The following is a 19,784-nucleotide window of genomic DNA, read 5'->3' as shown; positions in this document are numbered from 1 at the left end:
TAGTTTATTTCATGCGCAGTTTCTAACAAAACACACCGCTTACTGACAAAAACTCATCAACTTACTTTACTTCAAACAATTTACTTTACACAAACAATATAGACTATATGACAAATATTAAACTGTGCAAAGATAATCTTTAAAAGCCCCTGGGTGCCGTAGTTGAAAAAATATCGAGGTGGAAATCACCCAAATACATAGATTTTCGTCCAATTCATACGAGTTACTTACAGACTCAACTTCTCTCTCAGTTTGCGATCAAACTAGCCGTAGCAGTTTCAATATATTGGCATTTTATTTTGAAAAGTAAACGGAAATGCTACTTCGTCAGTTAGCAATAACATGTCTACCTTGTCAGTAGCTCTGGCTGCTAACGTTACCTTCTTAGCTTTAAGAGGATAACGTTGACGTTTCCTCAGGAATAAAATAATTCGTCACACACGGTGATTACCTTGATAGTCCCGAAGTTAGCGTGTGTAGCTCAGTGGTTAACAGATGTTCGGCATTCCACTTTAGCGCCGTTTGTTCGCAGGTAGCTAGCGCGTGCAGAGCGTCAACAGGCGAGCTGTGACTATGTTGTTACTATGGTAACATGATATCCGCCTACGCACAGCCTTCACCGCTCATGCTCACCGCTCGCTCTCTGTCTGCATATGCGGCAGGTTGGAACAGCTGAGCTGGGTTGGTATTCAAATACTTCAACAAAAATTCAAAAAATATTCATACTTCATAAATGTATACTCGGGTGGTCTCGCTCGGTGGACACGTGAACTGGACTCCAAAATAGCCTGCAATGCACTGTTTAAAAGAGGGTTTACTGCTTAGTATTTTTCTTGGAGGGAGACTTGATTGATTTTAAACTGTGAAACAGTTAAGGGCTGACTGTACCAAACTACTGCATTACAAATGACAACTGATATGGTATTGTTGTCAGAAATTCCTTTAATTACGTCATGTAGCGTTGTATGAATAAAAGAATAGTTTTATAGGATCAAAGGGATAATAGACAAGTGATGTTGTCCTGACATTGTTTAGTAGCCTAATTGTAAAATTGTTATGATCATAAAAATGTTGACAGAGAGATCACAATATGAAAAAGTATATGATAGCCTACTATGATAGCACAAAAGCAAATCAGTGATTCTTGAGAAGTGGGACAAAACAGGGTGCAATGTTGAAAAAATACAAACCCTATGTCTTGGCATATTAAATTAGCCTACATGTAGCCTATGTAGGCTATCCAACATATGGCCTACTAAGTTACTGAGCTAAGCTTTGAAACAACCTCCCAGCTTTTGTTTTTTTACCGTCATTGGCCTATCACCCGTCAGATTTCCTTAAACATGACAAAGGGAATTTATCTAGTAGCCATTTGGTTTTTCTGTTGATGTTAGGTTTTAACTTCAGGAAAATAGAATGATCAAACAATGTCAAATAACTTTAGAAATTGTAAGTCGGTGTTGACATAGGCCTATCATGGTTGTGACACAGGACTTTCAAGATTCGGATTCGGAATGTAAAATATTCTAAAACTACAAGCCTGTCTGACTCTAATGTACTCTGCAGAGGTAGAATCATAGAGTAGCCTATAATAAAAGTAGAATTTGACCAGAGCTCCTTCAAAGTGACAGCTGCCCCTTATTTTGCCTGATTTTATTAAATTTTTTACATAATACAATGTCTGACGGTGTTGACTAAAGTGGTCCTACCACTTAGAATCCTTATAAAACATGAATGTGTTGAAGAAAAACTGTTTTTACTGATATGAGAGATTATTTTGAGTTGCTTTTGATGAAAAAAGCTATTTCTAATCATTAAAGTACATTTTTAATATTTTCTTTTGCATATAAAAGATTGTAACCTTCTCTGAGGACACACTGGTTTGGACACCGTGAGAAGATAACAAGTGTCATATATTTGACATAATAATGATCAAATAAAATTTAAGGGGATAATTGTGCTCCAGACATTCTATTCTTAATCCCTAATAACATCTACAATTTTAAATATTTTTAGTTTTAAACATAACAGCAGTTACATATGGAAGATAGCCTTTTGTCCCGGTTCTCAAGAATCACTGAAAGGATAAATGGCTGCAACATGTTTGCATTATAATTGTACTAAATACTGTACTTCCTCAATCTAATTCTTCTTTTTTTGATCTGATATCAAGCAGAAGTGCAGAGTGTCAACACCAGGTCATCGTCTCCTTTCACTTATATTTGTTTTAAGCAACAGCTTTTCTTGGCCAAAATATGCTTCCTTTAAGCAGGAAAACAAAACCCAATTTTAAGAAGAAAAAAAACATGACTTGGTGCACTTGACCAGTCTATAGGAATGTGATTCATATCGGCCAGTATTTAATTAACATCATAAAACTCATATTTAAATTGATTCATATCCACTGGTATAGACACAACTGACAATGACTAAATATTACACAGATGTGTGTTCACGTGTTTATGTGCCTGTTTTATTAGATCATTTGACTGTTGAATTTTTTTTTTGATAACCATTCCTTTTATAATTGTCATGGCTTTTGAGCCAGGTTGCAAAAGTGCATTGAAAATAATGAATGGTCATTTATTTTTGGTAACACTTTATGTGAATGGAATCATCATGAATTCATGCATTAATTGGATTTCTTCATGTAGAACTTCACTAACTTTCAGTAATAATTCACTAGGATTAATGGTATATCATGCATGATTTATCACAAGATCACTGTATTGATAAATGCATCAGCTAAGGTATTTAAATCATCATGAACTTTAAGTTATTAGCCTTATGATGATGATGTCTTATGCAGTTAAAGTGAAAGGCCAAAAAACTGACCATCAGCTTTTTCAAGCACTCTTTATTGCACTACAAAGCATTTATTTATTTTATATAAGAGATCCATACTGTTTGTACATTTCAGGGACATGATACATTACACATGTTGTATTGTATATCTTAACTTTCAAATTTTAGCATTAAGCACTCTCTACAGTTTTGGAGAAACAGTTGAGGAAATACAAAACCGCAGGCGAAAAATGGTTTTGCAACATGGTTACATGCACAATATGAAAACCCATTCTCCCCTCATCTCCCTTAAGCCACAGAGACACCGATGAAGATGCACACACCTACACACACAGATGAAGGATATGTACATTGGCCAAATGTCAATTTCAAGAAAGTTGCTGGATAATACAAAAATACAGCATTTTAGATGATTGCATTGTTTGCAATGCTACAGTTACAGTGGTGTGACACTGTAACTGTTACACAAAATAATATCACATTAGTCAAGGCCTTGAAGGGTTTCCTTGAATGAAAAAGCACACAATCTTGGTTAACCATTTATGAATAATAATGAATTACCTATATCTAACTGACAAAATGGGCTTTTAGATGAAAACGTTAGGCGCACCAGGGCAACCAGTGAAAAAGTTAGTCTGGAGCCGCACAGTTTTACATTTTCTGGAGTGCAGAATTCCTGTACTCAATGAATACTTTTACAAAGACAAGGTTGATTCCCTCACCATCAAAATACATTAAAGCTCGAATATATTTTACTTTAACCCACATGTGTAGCCTAAAGCTTGTCACAGGATCAGAAATCCAGCTGAGGCTTTAACACTAACATTTAAATTTTAGTGATGATCCATTAAGAGTTATTCAGCAGAGGTGATCCTAGATCTGGTGCTCCCTATACTGTTGACTATTGAGCCCTTCCTGTAAGCCAATTGACACCTTTTGCTGATGAGGCCGTGTTTGTGAAGCGCTGAGAGCAGCTGGTTACGGAACCTCTGCCCAATAAAGGCGTACAGCACGGGGTTGACTGCACAGTGTAGGAAGGCCAACACTTGGGTCACATGCAGCATCCATTCCACTCTGTAGCGAACTTCACATGTCTCATCAATGGATCCGCCTCGCATGAGTGTGTCAACCAGCACAGTAATGTTATACGGCAGCCAGCACAGAACAAAGGCCAACACCACTGCCAGGATGATGCGCATGGCCTTTTGCTTATGCTGATTCCGTGTGTGAAACAGGGTCACCATCGTCCACCCGTAGCAGATGACCATCACCACCAGTGGCAGGAAGAAGCCCACCGTGTGGCGCAGAACACGCATGCTCACACGCCAGTGGTCACTGCTTTCTGCGGTTAGATTTTCATAGCAAATGTCCTGTCCCAGGTCTTCGTAAGGCATGCTCTCCCTCTGAATGGCCACAGGTATGGACAACATTCCAGCCACCAGCCACACCACACTGCAGACCACTTTAACCAACAGGCGATGGGAGGACAGGACACGCGTAGCTCTCACAATGGCACAGTGACGGTCCACACTGATGCATGCCAGGAGGAAGACCCCACAATACACCGATGCCTCCTGAAAACCCGACAGGATTTTGCACAAGACGTTGCCGAAGATCCAACCGAAATGAGCTTCAATGGCCCAGAACGGGAGGGTGAGAGAGAAGAGAAGTTCTGCCATGGCCAGGTGCATCAAGTAGATATCTGTGCTGGCTCTACGTTCCTTCATGGAACAAACCACGTAGACAACTACACTGTTTCCCACCATGCTGAGGACAAACACAACCAGGAATGTGATCATCACGCCCAGGCTGCTAAATCCAGGCACAGTGGCACTGCACGGAGGAGCTGGGTCATCGTATACTGAAGGAAATGTAGAATTGTCGTCAAGGGGATATTCATCAAATTCATCTGCGTCCCGCAGCTAAATAAAAACAAAATCATAACAGTTTGTAAAAGCAGCAGTTAGAAGAAGTAGGCCTACTAGCAAAGTTCAGTGATGCCCCTTCTGGCAAAATAGATAATTTAGAGGAAATTATAAAAATACAGCTCAAACTGCTCTAACATATAATTAATCTTACTGTAAGCCTGAATTTAGTTTCCTAAATTATTCGTAGCAGCAGTATTTTTGTAAGGTATGGCCTATCTTATGAATGAAACACAGGTAAGTAATCAATCTTATCCCACAGGCTGCTTGAAAGGTATAGTTTGAGAAAAATACTCTTATTGCTTAAAGTTGGATGAGATCATTGATACCACCCATAAGTTTGTTGATTAAATAATAATTCCCTGATTGACTAGTGTAGCCTACTGAATTGTTAAATGCAGCTTCAGTAGAAAAACAAAAAGTCAACAATCAATCCACAAACTAACCGTTCACTGAAACAATATAACATTGAACTTTGGCATTCACATTTTAGCTTAACATGCATAGGTCTTTTATCATGTGTCCATTTACAACATGTTTGAATGACATTTTTGTCAATATCCCAACTGCAATAAGAAAGTATCAACATTTCAGATATGCCATTGTGTACCTGTGTTTCCCCTTCTTGATTGGTTAGAACCAAATACCTCAAAACAATAACGATCAAAAGTGGCAGCTTCATCCCTCCTTTCTTGATGCACACAGGTTGACAAGAATCAATCTATTTGGCAAGGACCGTAGTATGTTGTTAGTCGTGGTAGAAGTCCTTGTGTAATGTGTGCACAGAAGAGTGTTGCTACTATGTTAGCAAATTGTAACAATTCAAGGGAAGTGGGCAATCCAGAGATATTATCTGAATTAAGCAATGCACAATGAAAGTGTTGACAACATGTCTGCTTCTTTCTAATCCTTATGTTTGATCTAGCGGTTAGATGTTGTGACAGGACGTCCAAACCATGAACCTACTGATCAAACCTGATAATGTAACGGTAAATAACTTCATATTACAGGATTGCATTGCAAACTCTAAACTCTAAATATTAATAGGTAACTAATGTTTAGTTGTGTTTTTTTTGATTTTCTCACAAGCACAGTTTTGTTGTGGAACATATTTCTTCTTACAGAATCAGCTATTGGCTGCCGGTCATCAAAGTGTAATCGTGCTTGTGTGCAGTCAGGACTATTACGGCCTTTAATAAATTGCATCCAACGCATAAGTCTACCGTGTGAATGAAAAGCCTGACATGTTTTCATTTGCAGTGCCCAGTGCACACACCCACACACATGAGATTTAATGGAGTAATGGCAAAAAAAACAAATAAGAAAAAAAAAGGGAAAGTCACAAGCTCTGTTGAACTTAACTTGTTCATCCTCCTGATTTCTGTTGTGACAGACCTCAAGTTACAGAACAATACACAATAAAACTTGCTCTCTCTTCACCTAACATGATAATACCTATACAGCCATTCAAAAAATGTCTACAGATGTGCAGACATCTTTTATCATTCACTTCAGTCCACTTCTCGCAGTTCGATAGGTGTAGACCTTGATTGTAGAAGCAGACCCAACCACACATACTATAATTGGAAGACTACATTCGTCTAATATCCATCATTCATTTTGATTTAGTGCCTTTTATGCTAACCAGCACTGTCCTGTGCTAGCATAATTTACTGCATTTATTTATGTGTGCACAATCAACCTTAATACTTCATTTGTATTAAAAATAACTGACTGTTTCTCCAGTGGAGGGCAGCAGCAGTCCTGATCTGTGTGTTTACTTCAGACCTTCTCTGGGACACAGTGGACTAAGAATAAGAAAAAAACTAAATACTGTCCTCCTGACTCCTACTAACAGATTGTGTACCACTTTTGAAAATAACATTTAAAAGGGTGTTCCACCATTTTTCAGCCTTCTTCACAGCCTGTAAAAAAAACATGTGTAATGTAAAATAGTCAATTGTGAAATCATTAGTTTTTTTGTTTTTCTTTTCTGGAAAGAGTGCATAATAAGCTGGATTTATGAGGCCAGGGGCTCTAATGAAAGATTGCATTACATTATTGCATTAGATCCATTATAACATTAAACATTATGTTTTCTGGAGCATGACCAATACGCAAGACATAAAGTCAGGGTATGTCAGCTTTTTAATTCCATTTGCATGTTCACCGACTTTATGGCGATGCAACACTACATTTCCAAATTTAAATTTCAGAAAGAAAAACCATTGACATTAAATCAAAGAGTAGGGAAGGCTGATCCTATTCAAAATATTAGTTAGCTAAAATTGTTAATAATTTAATTAAAATGACGCGATAAGCATGGCCAATTTCAAATACTTGAAAATACTGTCTTGTCTTGCTTTTGTAACTAATGAAAATTGACTGATTTTGACATCAACAAGTACATTGTTATTCCATACCTTCCTGATACTAAATATTGAGTCGTTATAGATATACTGTGTTTCCTTGAACCTGTAGGACTGACCCCAACACGTTATAACAAGCATTTCAGTCTTATATATTAGAAAACTTCTCACTGCGTTGGGAACGTCTCAACATAATCTGGCAGTTAGCTATAGTGGTTCAAAAAGTACTACATCAAGTAATAACATATCTTGTAGTCACGCATAGAGTTGGCTCTGACTTAAACACTTCCACGTCATTAGGAAAGCTGAATGAGAGAGCAGCAGTGTAACTGGGTGGGCGCCGCCTACCACAAATGTTAAACCGAGCTTTTGCTGACATCACCATCCCTCACTGCTGAATCCTGGTGACCCCACACTAACCCTTCTACCTGCCATCAGCGCTAACTAAAAGGAAGTGTTGCCTATATATAACCCTGCCGTGTCCATTTAAAGACTGTTGTCCTCTCCCCTCGGTCGGACTGCTGCTCTAATCAGCACATTGTGGCCGGAAAGATTGGGAAGAGGTCATATGCCCTTCCATGTCCTTAAGCCTCTATACATGTACTCTAATAAAGTAGTACAGTATTTGCAAAGCTGTAACTGATAACCATAGGAGATATCCAAGAAAAGCATGTTGAACCTCTTTCATTAAGCTCCCCAGCACAGAAAAGCAAGCAAATTAATCTTGATTGTAGCATAGAAGTAACATAATTCCCTTTGGAAGAAGTGGTTCAACTTGTGATGCACTTAAAGTAATAAACGTCACGGTCTGAGGAGTTTATTTCACTCTACTGTTATATAGAAATGAATTACTTCTGCAAGACCTTGGCATATGACACATGCACAGAAGCAGACAAGGCCTCTCTCAGTTCCATCGAACTCGTTTCTTGCCACAGTCACTTTATTTATAACCCACAGTTCAGAACCAACAGACCATGCTTTATGTGCATCTGTTTGAAAAAATGCTGTTCAGGAAAACCTGATTAGTTTTGGTTCACTGAAAATGATGTGTTGAGCGGAGGAGATTTTTGTCTTAAAAAATGCGTCTTTAAAAAAGTTAAACATGTTGCTAGGGTATTATCTTTTCTTTCCTACATAACTGCACATCTAACTACTTTGGACACTTTAGCTATAAGACCTAACTAACAAACACACTTAGGCTGCTGGACAGCTACAGATTTCCCTCAGGAGCTGGTGGAGACCGAAAGCAGAGGTAAAAGAAGAGTGAATATCTCTACATTCGAGGAGACCAGACATTTGAGTCCACATGAATGCTAATAATTCTATGTTTACTGGATGAGCAAATAAACTGTGGCCATATTAACCTATTATGAAATGTTATTGAGATTTGAAAGGAAATTGCTAAAGTTGCTGTTAGAGTAACCTAATTGTATTCGTGTTTGAAAGAGAATAAATAGGGTAACAAAGGAACTATGAGAATGACAAAGATTCCACAGCAGAGCAGGTGCATTGTTGTCCGTTTTAGATATCAGTGATAATAGGTGCCTGACTCCATTGACGTGGCAGCTCTTATCCAGTCAAGCTCTTATTTCAGACTCCTGCTATTATAATCCCTCAATCTGCAGTTCCATTGCAAAAGGGTTTTGGTTTCATCCAGCACAGAAACCTGCCTGTTTGCCTTATATAAGCTGTGAGTAAAGTGGACCACCCATACCATCAACCAGACCGGCTCTGTTTGCTTTTCTATTGTCTGCTCGATGGCTGGAGATTAGGGTTGTGGACACACCACTGATAGGTCATGTCTATTTTCAATGGGCCTTTAGTTGGATGGGAAAACAGAAGCCGGTGTGTACACTCCTCCTTGTCAGTAAAGATCTTTATTGTTGTTTCAGTGACAACTCCCATTAAGCATGTGCAGGTCTGCCATGTCCAATGCAGGTCATCAGCTGTAGTTTAGGTATTCAGAATAGGATTCCATTTCAATCTTCTTCAAAACACAGTCCCAATTATTTTTCATTTTGTTGCCCATATTTTCTTATCTGGCATTACAAGTACAGAGCAGTCAGCTAAAAAAAATGTGTTTTACCGTTCACAAAGTATTTCTTGTGCGCTTTGCATCAGTTACACAGCACATTTTCCAGACATTTTACAAGGGCAAGTACATTTTTTTTAAATTATCACTGGATCCTTGGAAGTATAAAAACTGACTCAGCACTTTAATTAATGTCCCTGCTGTGCAATAAGTCAGCCACATCCCTCTTGCTCTTCTTTACTGAACAGGAACGCCACACACGGCTGCCTAGATTTCTGTGCAATTGCTGTATGGCTCTTTTAAATGTAACAATGTATTTACACAGCATATTTCCTTGGGAAATACTTATTAATCTTAGTAGTACATTCTTACTGAAAACATTGTATGTGTCACTTAGTTCATATGAGTGCAAATTAGTCTTGTTTTCACATATCATAGCATACATTAATATGCTACACATGTGGCATGGCAATAGACCCTGCCAGTACTATGACAGTGTGGGGTATATATGAAAAATGACAGGTATGCGTATATGTGTGAATGAACAATAAAGTGCATAGCCATTTAGGTTTATCTGTGGAGTAAGAAAATAAAAGAAGGGTCCATCATTCTTGTGGTCTGGGCTTGGCAGTGCTTACCTGTGATACAGTATGAACCATCAAATACTAATGAATCAGAATCAGAATTGACTTTATTGACTAAGTCAACCCCCCTCTCCTCTCCAAGGCCTTTGACTAACTCTGGACATTCAAGACACACTCACAGTGAGTCAGCATTTGGGTTTCAGAAAACTGTGTGCAGAATTTGTTCGGGATGCACTGTGTTCTCCTACCCTCTCATGTGGGTGACTTTAAATCTTTGCTCAACATTTATTTTCCATCAAGTTCTTTCTCTCACAAGTCATGGCTGCATGGAGGTAAATACTCACTTGAGGTTGAAGACAGTGTGGGACACATTTAGGAAAGCTGTACAAAGTTGTTGTGTAAGGCAAACAGCAAACTGAACAGCTAACTAGTCCACATTACTGGCAGTCTTTTCTCAACTCTGCGGTATGGGTTTACTTCCATTGTTCCTCTCTAGTCCTACTATAGTCATGTGGGATTTGGGAGGACAACAGGACACACTGTATTTAGGATCTGTTTGTGTGTTTATGATGATATCCGATGGTCTTATTTCAGAATCCAGACTCTTTTTCTTTATTCATGTGAAGGCGTGTCAAGCAGCCAAAGGCTCTGGGCTTATATCACAGTCAGCATGATCCACAACAACCCAAACCACAGCCTATAAATTCCAAAACCAAGTCTTAATCAAGTTTAACCACTGTACCATTTAGGATATTTTTTAGCCTTCAAATCCAGCTTAAAATAGCATGTCTGTTCTCTCACAGAGCGAAAAGGAGCCATGGAAATGTTATGCCAACCCACGGACCGGTGGCTGTTTTTTTTTGTTGTTGCCTGAAACAGAAGGAAGTCTGTGGGTTTAAGTGGCTGAGAAAGGCTCCAGCTATCTGGGTTTCTCTGACAAAGTGACCCTTTGCCAACATATAAACTCCCTTTGAGACTGAGGCTGCATTGCCCTTAAAAGTACACTGTTGTTCACAAAGTCAGACCAGTTCAGGTGACCATGAGTGCAAACCCAACAGTGAAAAGCTAATAACAGCAGATAAGAAATTTGTATTTCAAAGCGATTCTGTAAACATTTTATCTTAATCATATTTACTCAGGAGCAAATACTGTTTAATGTGTGCAAACAGAAGGTGTTTTGAGTATTCCATTTAATCCAAATCATTCGTTTCATTCTGATTTTAATGTTGCCGTATATACTGATGCTTATAGCTGCATTCATTTACATTTTGGCCACTAGAATTTTTCTATTTATACTCCAAAACTTTATTGCAAAAGCAGTTGCTCACTGTGGTTAGAAATAAGGCTGAAGAAAAGCAGAGTTTGTGGGCCACAAAACCAATGTTCTATCAGAGCTGAGGGACAGAACTCTATGAACCCCTTTCACATTACACTCACTACATTTGTTTAGTCAATAATATAGAAATATTGATTATTGCCACTTTAACACACAGTGACAGTTGTACCAAAGGCAACCCAGAACAATGTGTTGACAGAAAAAAGCAATGTTAGCTCACTATGTGATGTGGTGATTATGTAAAAGTTATATCACTGCAAAAGCTATTTACAAAATGTGACTGAGTTCCATTCGTTCCATCTTCTTCTTAGCACCTGTTCTTCTATTTGTCTCCATAAGGCACCAACATACTTTTTTTCCCTGCTAACCAGCTGTAAGCATTTGATAGCAGAGAACAGTGAAAATTTGCACCTAATGACGTATGATTGTAAGGTCCTATTCATCTTGGTAAAGCTTCTTTTTTTGACATAGGAGTTTCAGTCTTAAGACCCTCTGAACCGATCTGCATTGCACAGAGGACAATATCACAAACTGTGTGTTTAAAGCCTTAGGGGCACTTTACACGGCCACGCAAAACGGTGCATACGCAGAAAAATTTCTGCAGTTGCACTATATCATTTACAGGAAAACAGCAAACGCAAACGCAAACGCAGGCATGAACCGCAGATTTTTGAGATCACCTCCGAGGGAGGATTTTTTGGAAAACTTAACGGTTTTGGTTTCCTGTAAACACCGAAACCATTTCCCCTGATAACGCTGACGTCACGGCTCCACCCTCACACATGCGCATTGCGTTTGGATATAAATAGGCATGCGCCGTCTTTGTAGGTCCACGTGCGCCAGTTGGAAAACAACAACAACAATGGCGGATCACCAAGCTGTATTCATTGTGCTCATGGACGTTGTGCTGTTGCTGATGCATTTGTTATCGTGCCACCAATCGCTCCTACAAGCAAATAGGGAAAGAGTTGTGCTCTGCCTGTTTTTCTAGCTAAATAAACGTGTGTCACTTCTATATGCCAGGGACACGGCTCTACATTAAAAAAACACTATCAGCGTGCAGCGGTTAAGTTAGGCTACTGTTCAACAAAAGGAGCATTAAGGCTACGGCTTCACAGTAAAAGCATTTCACTGGCTAAACATTCATAGCATTTCGCTGGACACACGTGAGTTGACTTTTATTTTGAAGTACGCCTAACAGGAAAATATCCGCTCACGAAGCCCCTTCACTATCAGCATGTCTGCTGTTTTTCCGAGTTCAATGCGGTGAAATAAGAGGACAGAAAGCTTGTCTTTTACAATATTTGTAACCCCAAGCTTACACCAACCGCTTTATGAACGTTAGTGGCATTAATTTTCGGTTACAGTAAGGTTTTATGCATCAAATTGTACCGGAAGAGCTATCTACTAGGCTGTGTCACCGCTGACTATTGGCTTGGCATGGCTGCTACTTCAGCGATTTCGGCCCGTTTCCTCTGAAAACTTTGTGTACGGGTGAAGATGTCAGATAAATTGTGTCTGAACGGGGTTTTTTTTTTTAAACCAAAAACGGGAAAACTCACGTTTTCACCGTGTAAAGTGCCCCTTAGTGTCAGCGTCACAGTTTCGCCTCTTTGTCTTTGAGCCCTTTGGAGAGTTGGAATGACGTGATAACAAGCTGACTTTAAAAAAGGCCGATATCAGGTGTTCTGAACAATGGTTAAGTATGGTTTCCCTCTTTCTAGAGCAGTTATGTAAAAAGGTGTGTCTGAAGTGTCAGGTGACAGCTTTAACGCCCAAAAGCCCCTCGGCTAATGAATAAACAAACAAGCAGTTTGGATTTTGCGTGAGGGAAGGAGAGAACGTTTCTGGTTGCAAGCTACTTAGGGTGAGAAAGTTGAGTTTGAAAATGTATAAAATACCCCGAGGACCACGTTCAGGGCATTGCATGCAGCTAAATGGTAATAATGCTAGGTGGAGCTACGTGTGGCTGTGTAGGAACTGAGGGCCCAAGCCACATCAATCCAACAGTTGTAATCTCAACACAAACATTCTGTATGCTTTTGATCCAGGACATTATGTTCAACAATGATTGGGATATTGACAGAGTACACCAAAGTCAGCCAAGTGGTTGGCTTTTATGTTTAGCAGATAATGTATCATGGATATAATAGACTCACATGGCAACGGTCCAATGTGCCAGAGGGCACAGAGGAAGAAAAGGCCAGTATGACAAAGATCCAGGCACTGACCTGGAAACTGTGTTCTTCTTTTGCCAGTGGAATCAGTTCAAACCCCCTCCTTTAAAAAACAACCAATATTGACCTATTATGAGAATGAGCATCATTCATCATCACTACACACCAGGCCTACTAAATGTGAGGGATGTATGACATAATATTGACTATTTACACAGTGGCTTTGCACAGTATAGAGTCATAGACAGGAGATTAAATACATCAAATATAATTTAAACATTCAGGTATAATCTGATTAATTCATGACGTGAATGCCCTTCCTTTCCTTTAACGTCAGTATTTGATGACTCTTGTTCGGTTTGGTTTTCATGATGCATAGAATACCTGTTTAAAGCTATAGTGCGTAACTTCAATAGCCCCCAAGTGGAATTCTGAGTAACTACAACAACACTGTCAGCGCATCTACATGAGGTAAAGCCTTCGGTAATTGTGAATGTTTTTTATACCTTCAGCTGTACATTAAGGTTTTTCTTCGTAGCAGTAAAATCAACAACTGAAGCATTTCTTGGGCGCTTCTTGGGATTTTTCTGAGCTCCTGCGCCAGTGTTGGGGGGGGAGACCCCAGTTTATAAAAGCGGCCATAATGAGAAATGCTGAGAGTCGTTGTAGAATTGATAGGCCTAATCGACTTTATGTCAACTTGTTTGGGGATGGCTTGAAATGTAACCGATATTCATTCATATGAAAAAGTTACGCACTATAGCTTTAACAGGAGGCCGTTAATGAAACGTGCATCATCATTTTCTGGTCGCTTCTTCATTGTTAGGGTAACGCTGCTCCAGTTGCTGCCCATAACACTGATATCTTTGTTCCTCCATAATAGCTTTACCTTGGCATTGCATGCAAAACAGGAGACAATAACCCTGCCATTCGCATTCTGAGACAGACGGTTAAGAGGCACGTACGGCTTGCTTTATAAAAGGGCTCTGGCTTTTCTTATGCAACTCGTGATCGTTATGCACCAATATGTGGGCTGCAAAGGATTTCGCCTGATCACCTTACAAAGTAGTTGGGGCTGTTATCACTGCATCACACTTTGGCGAAATGTGAATGAATGAGAAAACCTCCCTGTTTGCGCAGAATGCATACTGAGCTATAATCGTGTAGCCATTCCGTGAGAGCCCTGGATTTGTGTTGGATTTTTTTCATACTAGACATTCTTATGCTTATTCGCATATTTTATAGCAATTTTGTGTCTTCAACAGGTCTCCAACTAGCCTCAGCCTGGTGAGATAGGGCCTTAAGGAGTTAAGTCTACAGTACATGGAGAAGACTTACCAACAAACATAGGTTACTCAATGTGTGTTATTTCATGGCTCATTGGACCAATGGGCCTTAATTTAAAACCCTACAGCTGTTTTGTTGCTTGACTAGGGGAAAAAAGAAGCGGAAAGTTCAAAAATTATTTTGGAGGAGGACACAGCTGTTGCTAAAAATCTATCTGTGAGTTTGTATGAACTATTCCTCCTTATTTAAAGGCCCAAGAAAAAAAATCACATCAGGGATAGACAGAGGGGTGAATATTCAGATAGAAGAAGAGTCAAATAGAGTGAAGTCGGCTGGAGAGACAGGGTTTGCACATGTTGCTCAGACAGTCTCGACTCCTGTGGAACTGGCTCAGGAGCAGGGTCCTCTTTCATGTTTGATCCAGACTGAAACATGATCCTTTGGATCAAGGAACCGCCCTTGGTTGGTGACGAAAGTTATATAACAGGGAAACATTTCAGAATTGTTCTGTTGTGATCTCAGTTCAAGAGGAAGTGGAGCTCTTCAATAACAAAGTATTAATGATAAATTACAACTACCACATGGTGGTGATAATGCCTCCGCAAAAAATACAATTTCCAAACAGTGAAAGTACAGTGGTGGGTCAAGAAGAACCAAGCAAAAGAGAAATACAAAACCGGGGGATCACTGCGACCTCACAATATGTAAGGTTGCAGTGACATTGTACTTCCAAAATCGAATCAGTCGACTTAAATCCAAGTGTAAGTCTGTGCTCAATGCATCTTGAAATATTGTCTTCACTTTAACTTTGACCTCCAAAATGTAATCAGTTCATCCTTGAGTCGAAGTTGACATTTTTTTTCAAACTTTGCCCAGAAGGATGGACAGATGGCCTTCGGCATAATAACAGGACGATACATGTTTCAAATGCTCAGCACAGTCTCTTCATATCTCTGATTTCTCATTATCAAATTAAAATGAGCAAAATCTCCAGCACTCACACTGAAACGATTCTTTTAAACATAAAAATTCAGATAGAAACTGGTTGCAATAGTTCTGTGTCACTTACTGTACATACAAATGTAGATAATTGAATCACTTTTTCTTCTGTTTGCAGCTGTTAAAGCTTTGGTAGCCTATTCATAGTTTCAGCCATTCATTTATCATTTTTGACTGCTTAGTGACAAAAACTCTTTTGGACAGTGTCCTTTCATGCCCAGGTTTTTTTTTTCCTGTCATGTCATTCCTAGTAAACCAAATATGCAACAATGTTTTTAAAGAACCAAAAGCAGTCCTTAGCAGTCACCTTAATGATGTTAAGCAGTTGTGAAGTTGTAAAAAAAATTCATCTTTAAGCCAAAGGAATGCAACGCTCAAATTTGGGGTGGGCAGTTTGCTCCGGCCAGGGTGTAAAATGGAGGTGACTTTAAATGAGCAAAGTCAGATGTCTTCTGTATTTAACCATCTGCCGTACACAATAAGGATCACAACAGGCCATGTGTGCAATAAAGACACCACCAGCCAATAAACATTGTCCCATCCCCATCTAGGAGCCAAAGTCACATTGTCCTTGCTTGTTTGGTCGTAAAGATAAAGTCATCCCTACCCGAGATGTCTTCCTAAAGACTTTTTTTATGTTTATCTCAAGTATGAAGGAACAAAAGAATGACACTGCGGTGCTACCAGACCCATTATTGCATACGTGTGAAATGTAACAGTCAATTGTTATTCAAATTTGAGTCATTTCAATATTATGAATAGTGCCCTCAACCCATTGGCTACTGATCAGCCGTTGGATTTGAATATGAACACGTATATTGTGACCGCTCCTTTCCTCCCACAGTTGGTAACACAGTTTTCCACATGAATGGTAGGCGTTAGTAAATTGTAAGTCATCTCACTGTTAAAACAAGCGTCATGGTAAGTCTGCAGTTTTTCGTGCTGTGAGTAATTTTGACCAGGAGGCCAGTGTGTGTAATCTGGTTCATCCAGCCCACACATAAGCGTATAGTCTAAAGTCTCCCAAAAAGTCTAACTTTGACCCAGTGCGTAAACCTCCTATTTCATGACATCACCACTCAGACATGAGAGGGCAGGGCCAGATGGAATAAACACATGTGCAGGACAAGTATACCACATCCGGGACACGCTCACATGTGTGAGGACGGACTCCTCATTAGCCAAACCCCTGTTTATGAAACCTAATACATGGAATTGAAAAAAAATAATAAAAGCACTATGCACAAGTGTGTTGACTTGTCATTAGCCAATGTGTGAAAGGATTGATAGATTAAAAGGATTCACAACGAACACGACATTTCGGAATGGTCAAACTAAACTAAATTTGGATTTACGCTCAAATGTTTCTGACTCTAAAGTGTTAGAAGCCCTGCCTTCACTGTGTATAAGACTCCAAACACACAAATCATCTTTCTCGTCTGCAGTCTCTCTCTCCTTCTCTCTCTATGCCACGGTGATAGATAATCTCATTTTCCTGTCATCCACAGGAGAGGTGCTGTACATGCTGAATCAATGGCAATCTTAACAGTTTTATTCGTGTCATAACTCCTCTCTGTCCAACTTCACTCTCCGGCCTGGCAATATGGCTGCCAAGTCTTTTACGCATTTATGACTCTTCAGGCAGAGTCTTGCTGACATCACAAGAGTATCTAGTTTATTACAAAACAGCACAGGGGGTTTAATGGTCTGAATTAAGGGCAATACCTTTTATATTTTTGGCATGTTTAACGCTCATTCCTTCAACAACTGCTAATAAGATTAACTTTCTGGAGAAGATGCTGCGTGTCAGCGTGTGGAGATAACACAGAGGCAGACTGTCTTTTCGACTGGGTGTCGTTGGGAGGGGGAAAGAGGAAAAACAAGCTTGGGTGAGTACAGAGTTACAAAACCTCCTGACCAGATGCGGGCAGCTGGAGGGTTGAGTTACACGTGGAGAGTTTTGAGGGGAGAGTGCTGTCCACATGCACACACACACATAACTCATTGTGTGGGAGACTGTGCTCCTTGCGCCGCTCGCAGTTGTTCGCTGGTGTTAAAAACGATGATTTATTTCCCCTCAATTACTTCAGATAAACATTTTGAATTAAATTGAATCCAAATATTTCCAAGCAAGTCATTTTAGTTTCTCGTGAACTGCACGAAGCTGCTCTGGTGCCAGTAAAAAAGCTCCAAAACAATGCATGGATAACATTGTTAGCGTTGTTTATGGTTTGCAATGGTCATTTCACTCTGATGCCATTATGCTTGAACTTGTATGCTGCTCTATACAGTATGTCTAAGAGTTTGTCTAGTTTGCACTGTGTTGGACGAGTGGTATACGACATTTTGTTTTCTAAGTAAAATGACAATAAAGGATCTTAAACCTTCAAGTGTTTTGGTTTTGATCATTCACACCATTCATGTGTGTTCCCTAAGGTTCAACTTTCACAAAGAAGACTGTTGTGATCGTTTTCACTGCAAATGTGAGGAAGAGTGTGTTTCCCCAGAAATGTGTTGTAAGCAGTAGGGGCGGCGGGGCACAGAGGACATCCTCATTTCCTGTGCATTGAAGTGTTTCTTTTTGACTCTTTTTAAAAGGACTGTCATTGCTCTTCAAGCCTCAAGCACATTTGCTTGGAAGCATCAAACGTTGCTCCTCTTTTAACTTGTGTGAAACTCTATTGTACTCTTCTTAATAAAGAATAAAGAGAGCTTAAACCACATGAAAAAATATTGGACTGAGACATGAGGAGTGTAGCTCCCTGAGGCAGTGTTAAGGCTTATCAGACGGCAAAACACTGCACAGTGTACAATAGTCGGAGACAGAGTTTGGTTGCGACAATAGCTGCGAGGTAAATTATATCGTCTGCTTTGGCACCCATGCTTTCCCACTGGACTCTGAATGAGGAGGCTGTGTTTTTTTTTCACACAGGGCTAAATTTGGCCTTACTAGATAAAATCAACAATATGTGGGGAAAATGCGTGCCACAATTAATGCAAAGCTCATATGTGTTTGGCATATTAAGTCATTATCCTTGTGAGTTACTGCTTTTTTTTTATCGGTAATCGCTTCAGCAATGCAAAAACAATAATACGAGAGCAGCACTAAGCTAGGAACCCTATATGCTACTTCTTCTTCCACTTGTATTTCCCGCAGTTTTCTAGTGACTTGCTCTGACATATTGTCTAGTCCACCACGTATTTCAACCAGAATTTTCAGGAAGTTATAGGGAAGAAGCACCTCATCCGTCATTGAGAGGCGACCAATAAACTTGGGGTGTGACTTCATTAAAATTAATAATTTCTTCTGAGTTTGAAAATTGATGAAAACATTTGTGTTGTTTCTCTACATAACTTAATATCCTTACATATTGTACCTTTAAATTTAAGGGGTAAAAAAAACTAAATCAAAGATTTTAATGAGCCTAAAAGTCAACAATGGTTTAAATTTGTCAAATTCTTTTAAATCGATCTGAGTGCTAAGTTCTATTTTCCTGTAACCTACAGAACAACAGTACACCGTAACAAACAATACAACACATATCAAAGCCACTTGTTTGTTAAGACACACAAAAGCTGTTGTTTCAGGATGGAATCCCGTGACAGATACTGATCTCTAGCTTCCTCCCGCCATCACTGCCCCCAGCCCCCGATACCCTCCAGCCCCCGATACCCTCACCACCACCATCTGGTACGGGGGTAGGGCTGTCTGTTTCCATAGTAACTGTGTACCCCTCCTCCCTATAAGCACTAAGGTTTCTTTTGTGTGTCCCACGTGCAGCCTGTATCCTCAATGCTACTGAGGGGTGCATGGTGTTGACTATATGACAGACACAAGGGGTTTCTGCTCCCACATATCATACACACTAGTTCCCCCTCCCCCCCCCACTATCGTACAGAGTCAAAGGTCATATTACAGATTAAATGCTTTTCGGAAAGAATTTCAAAGACTCTGGGACAACCTTATAGATTTACAACAAAACGGGGAGTCTCGCTGTAGAGAGTATAAGTCCCCCTCCCCCATGCAAAACAAGGTGACCTTGCATATTAACCCAAACCCACTCCCCTTTTACCACATGCCTAGTCACCCTGTCCCCCTCTAAAGTTGGAACCAGAAATTGATTAGTAAGCAGGGACAGGACGGAAGACCAAATGGTAAACCGGCAGGGAAGGAGCAGTAAAGCACGCAGAAAAATTATTCGACTGCAGCAAAGAATGTTTTCATCTACTTCCCGAAAGAGATAAAAGCGCAACCCCCCCCCCCCCCCAC

General features: G+C 39.7%; 1 protein-coding gene across 1 annotated transcript; it reads right to left on the bottom strand.

Annotated features, from left to right (window-relative positions):
* Positions 1 to 3,659: 3,659 nt before the first annotated feature.
* Positions 3,660 to 19,233, bottom strand: cxcr2 (chemokine (C-X-C motif) receptor 2; the record flags this gene model as incomplete). Its single annotated transcript, XM_080037991.1, has 2 exons — positions 3,660 to 4,666; positions 19,125 to 19,233. The coding sequence occupies 2 exons, from the start codon at positions 19,231 to 19,233 to the stop codon at positions 3,660 to 3,662; spliced, it is 1,116 nt and encodes a 371-aa protein (XP_079894117.1).
* Positions 19,234 to 19,784: the final 551 nt, after the last annotated feature.

The sequence above is a fragment of the Ammodytes marinus genome, assembly GCF_949987685.1.
Source record: "Ammodytes marinus genome assembly, chromosome: 12".
Classification (NCBI taxonomy): Eukaryota; Metazoa; Chordata; class Actinopteri; order Uranoscopiformes; family Ammodytidae; genus Ammodytes; species Ammodytes marinus.
The sequence above is the reverse complement of the archived record's forward strand: the minus strand, read 5'-3'. Positions and strand labels throughout refer to the sequence as shown.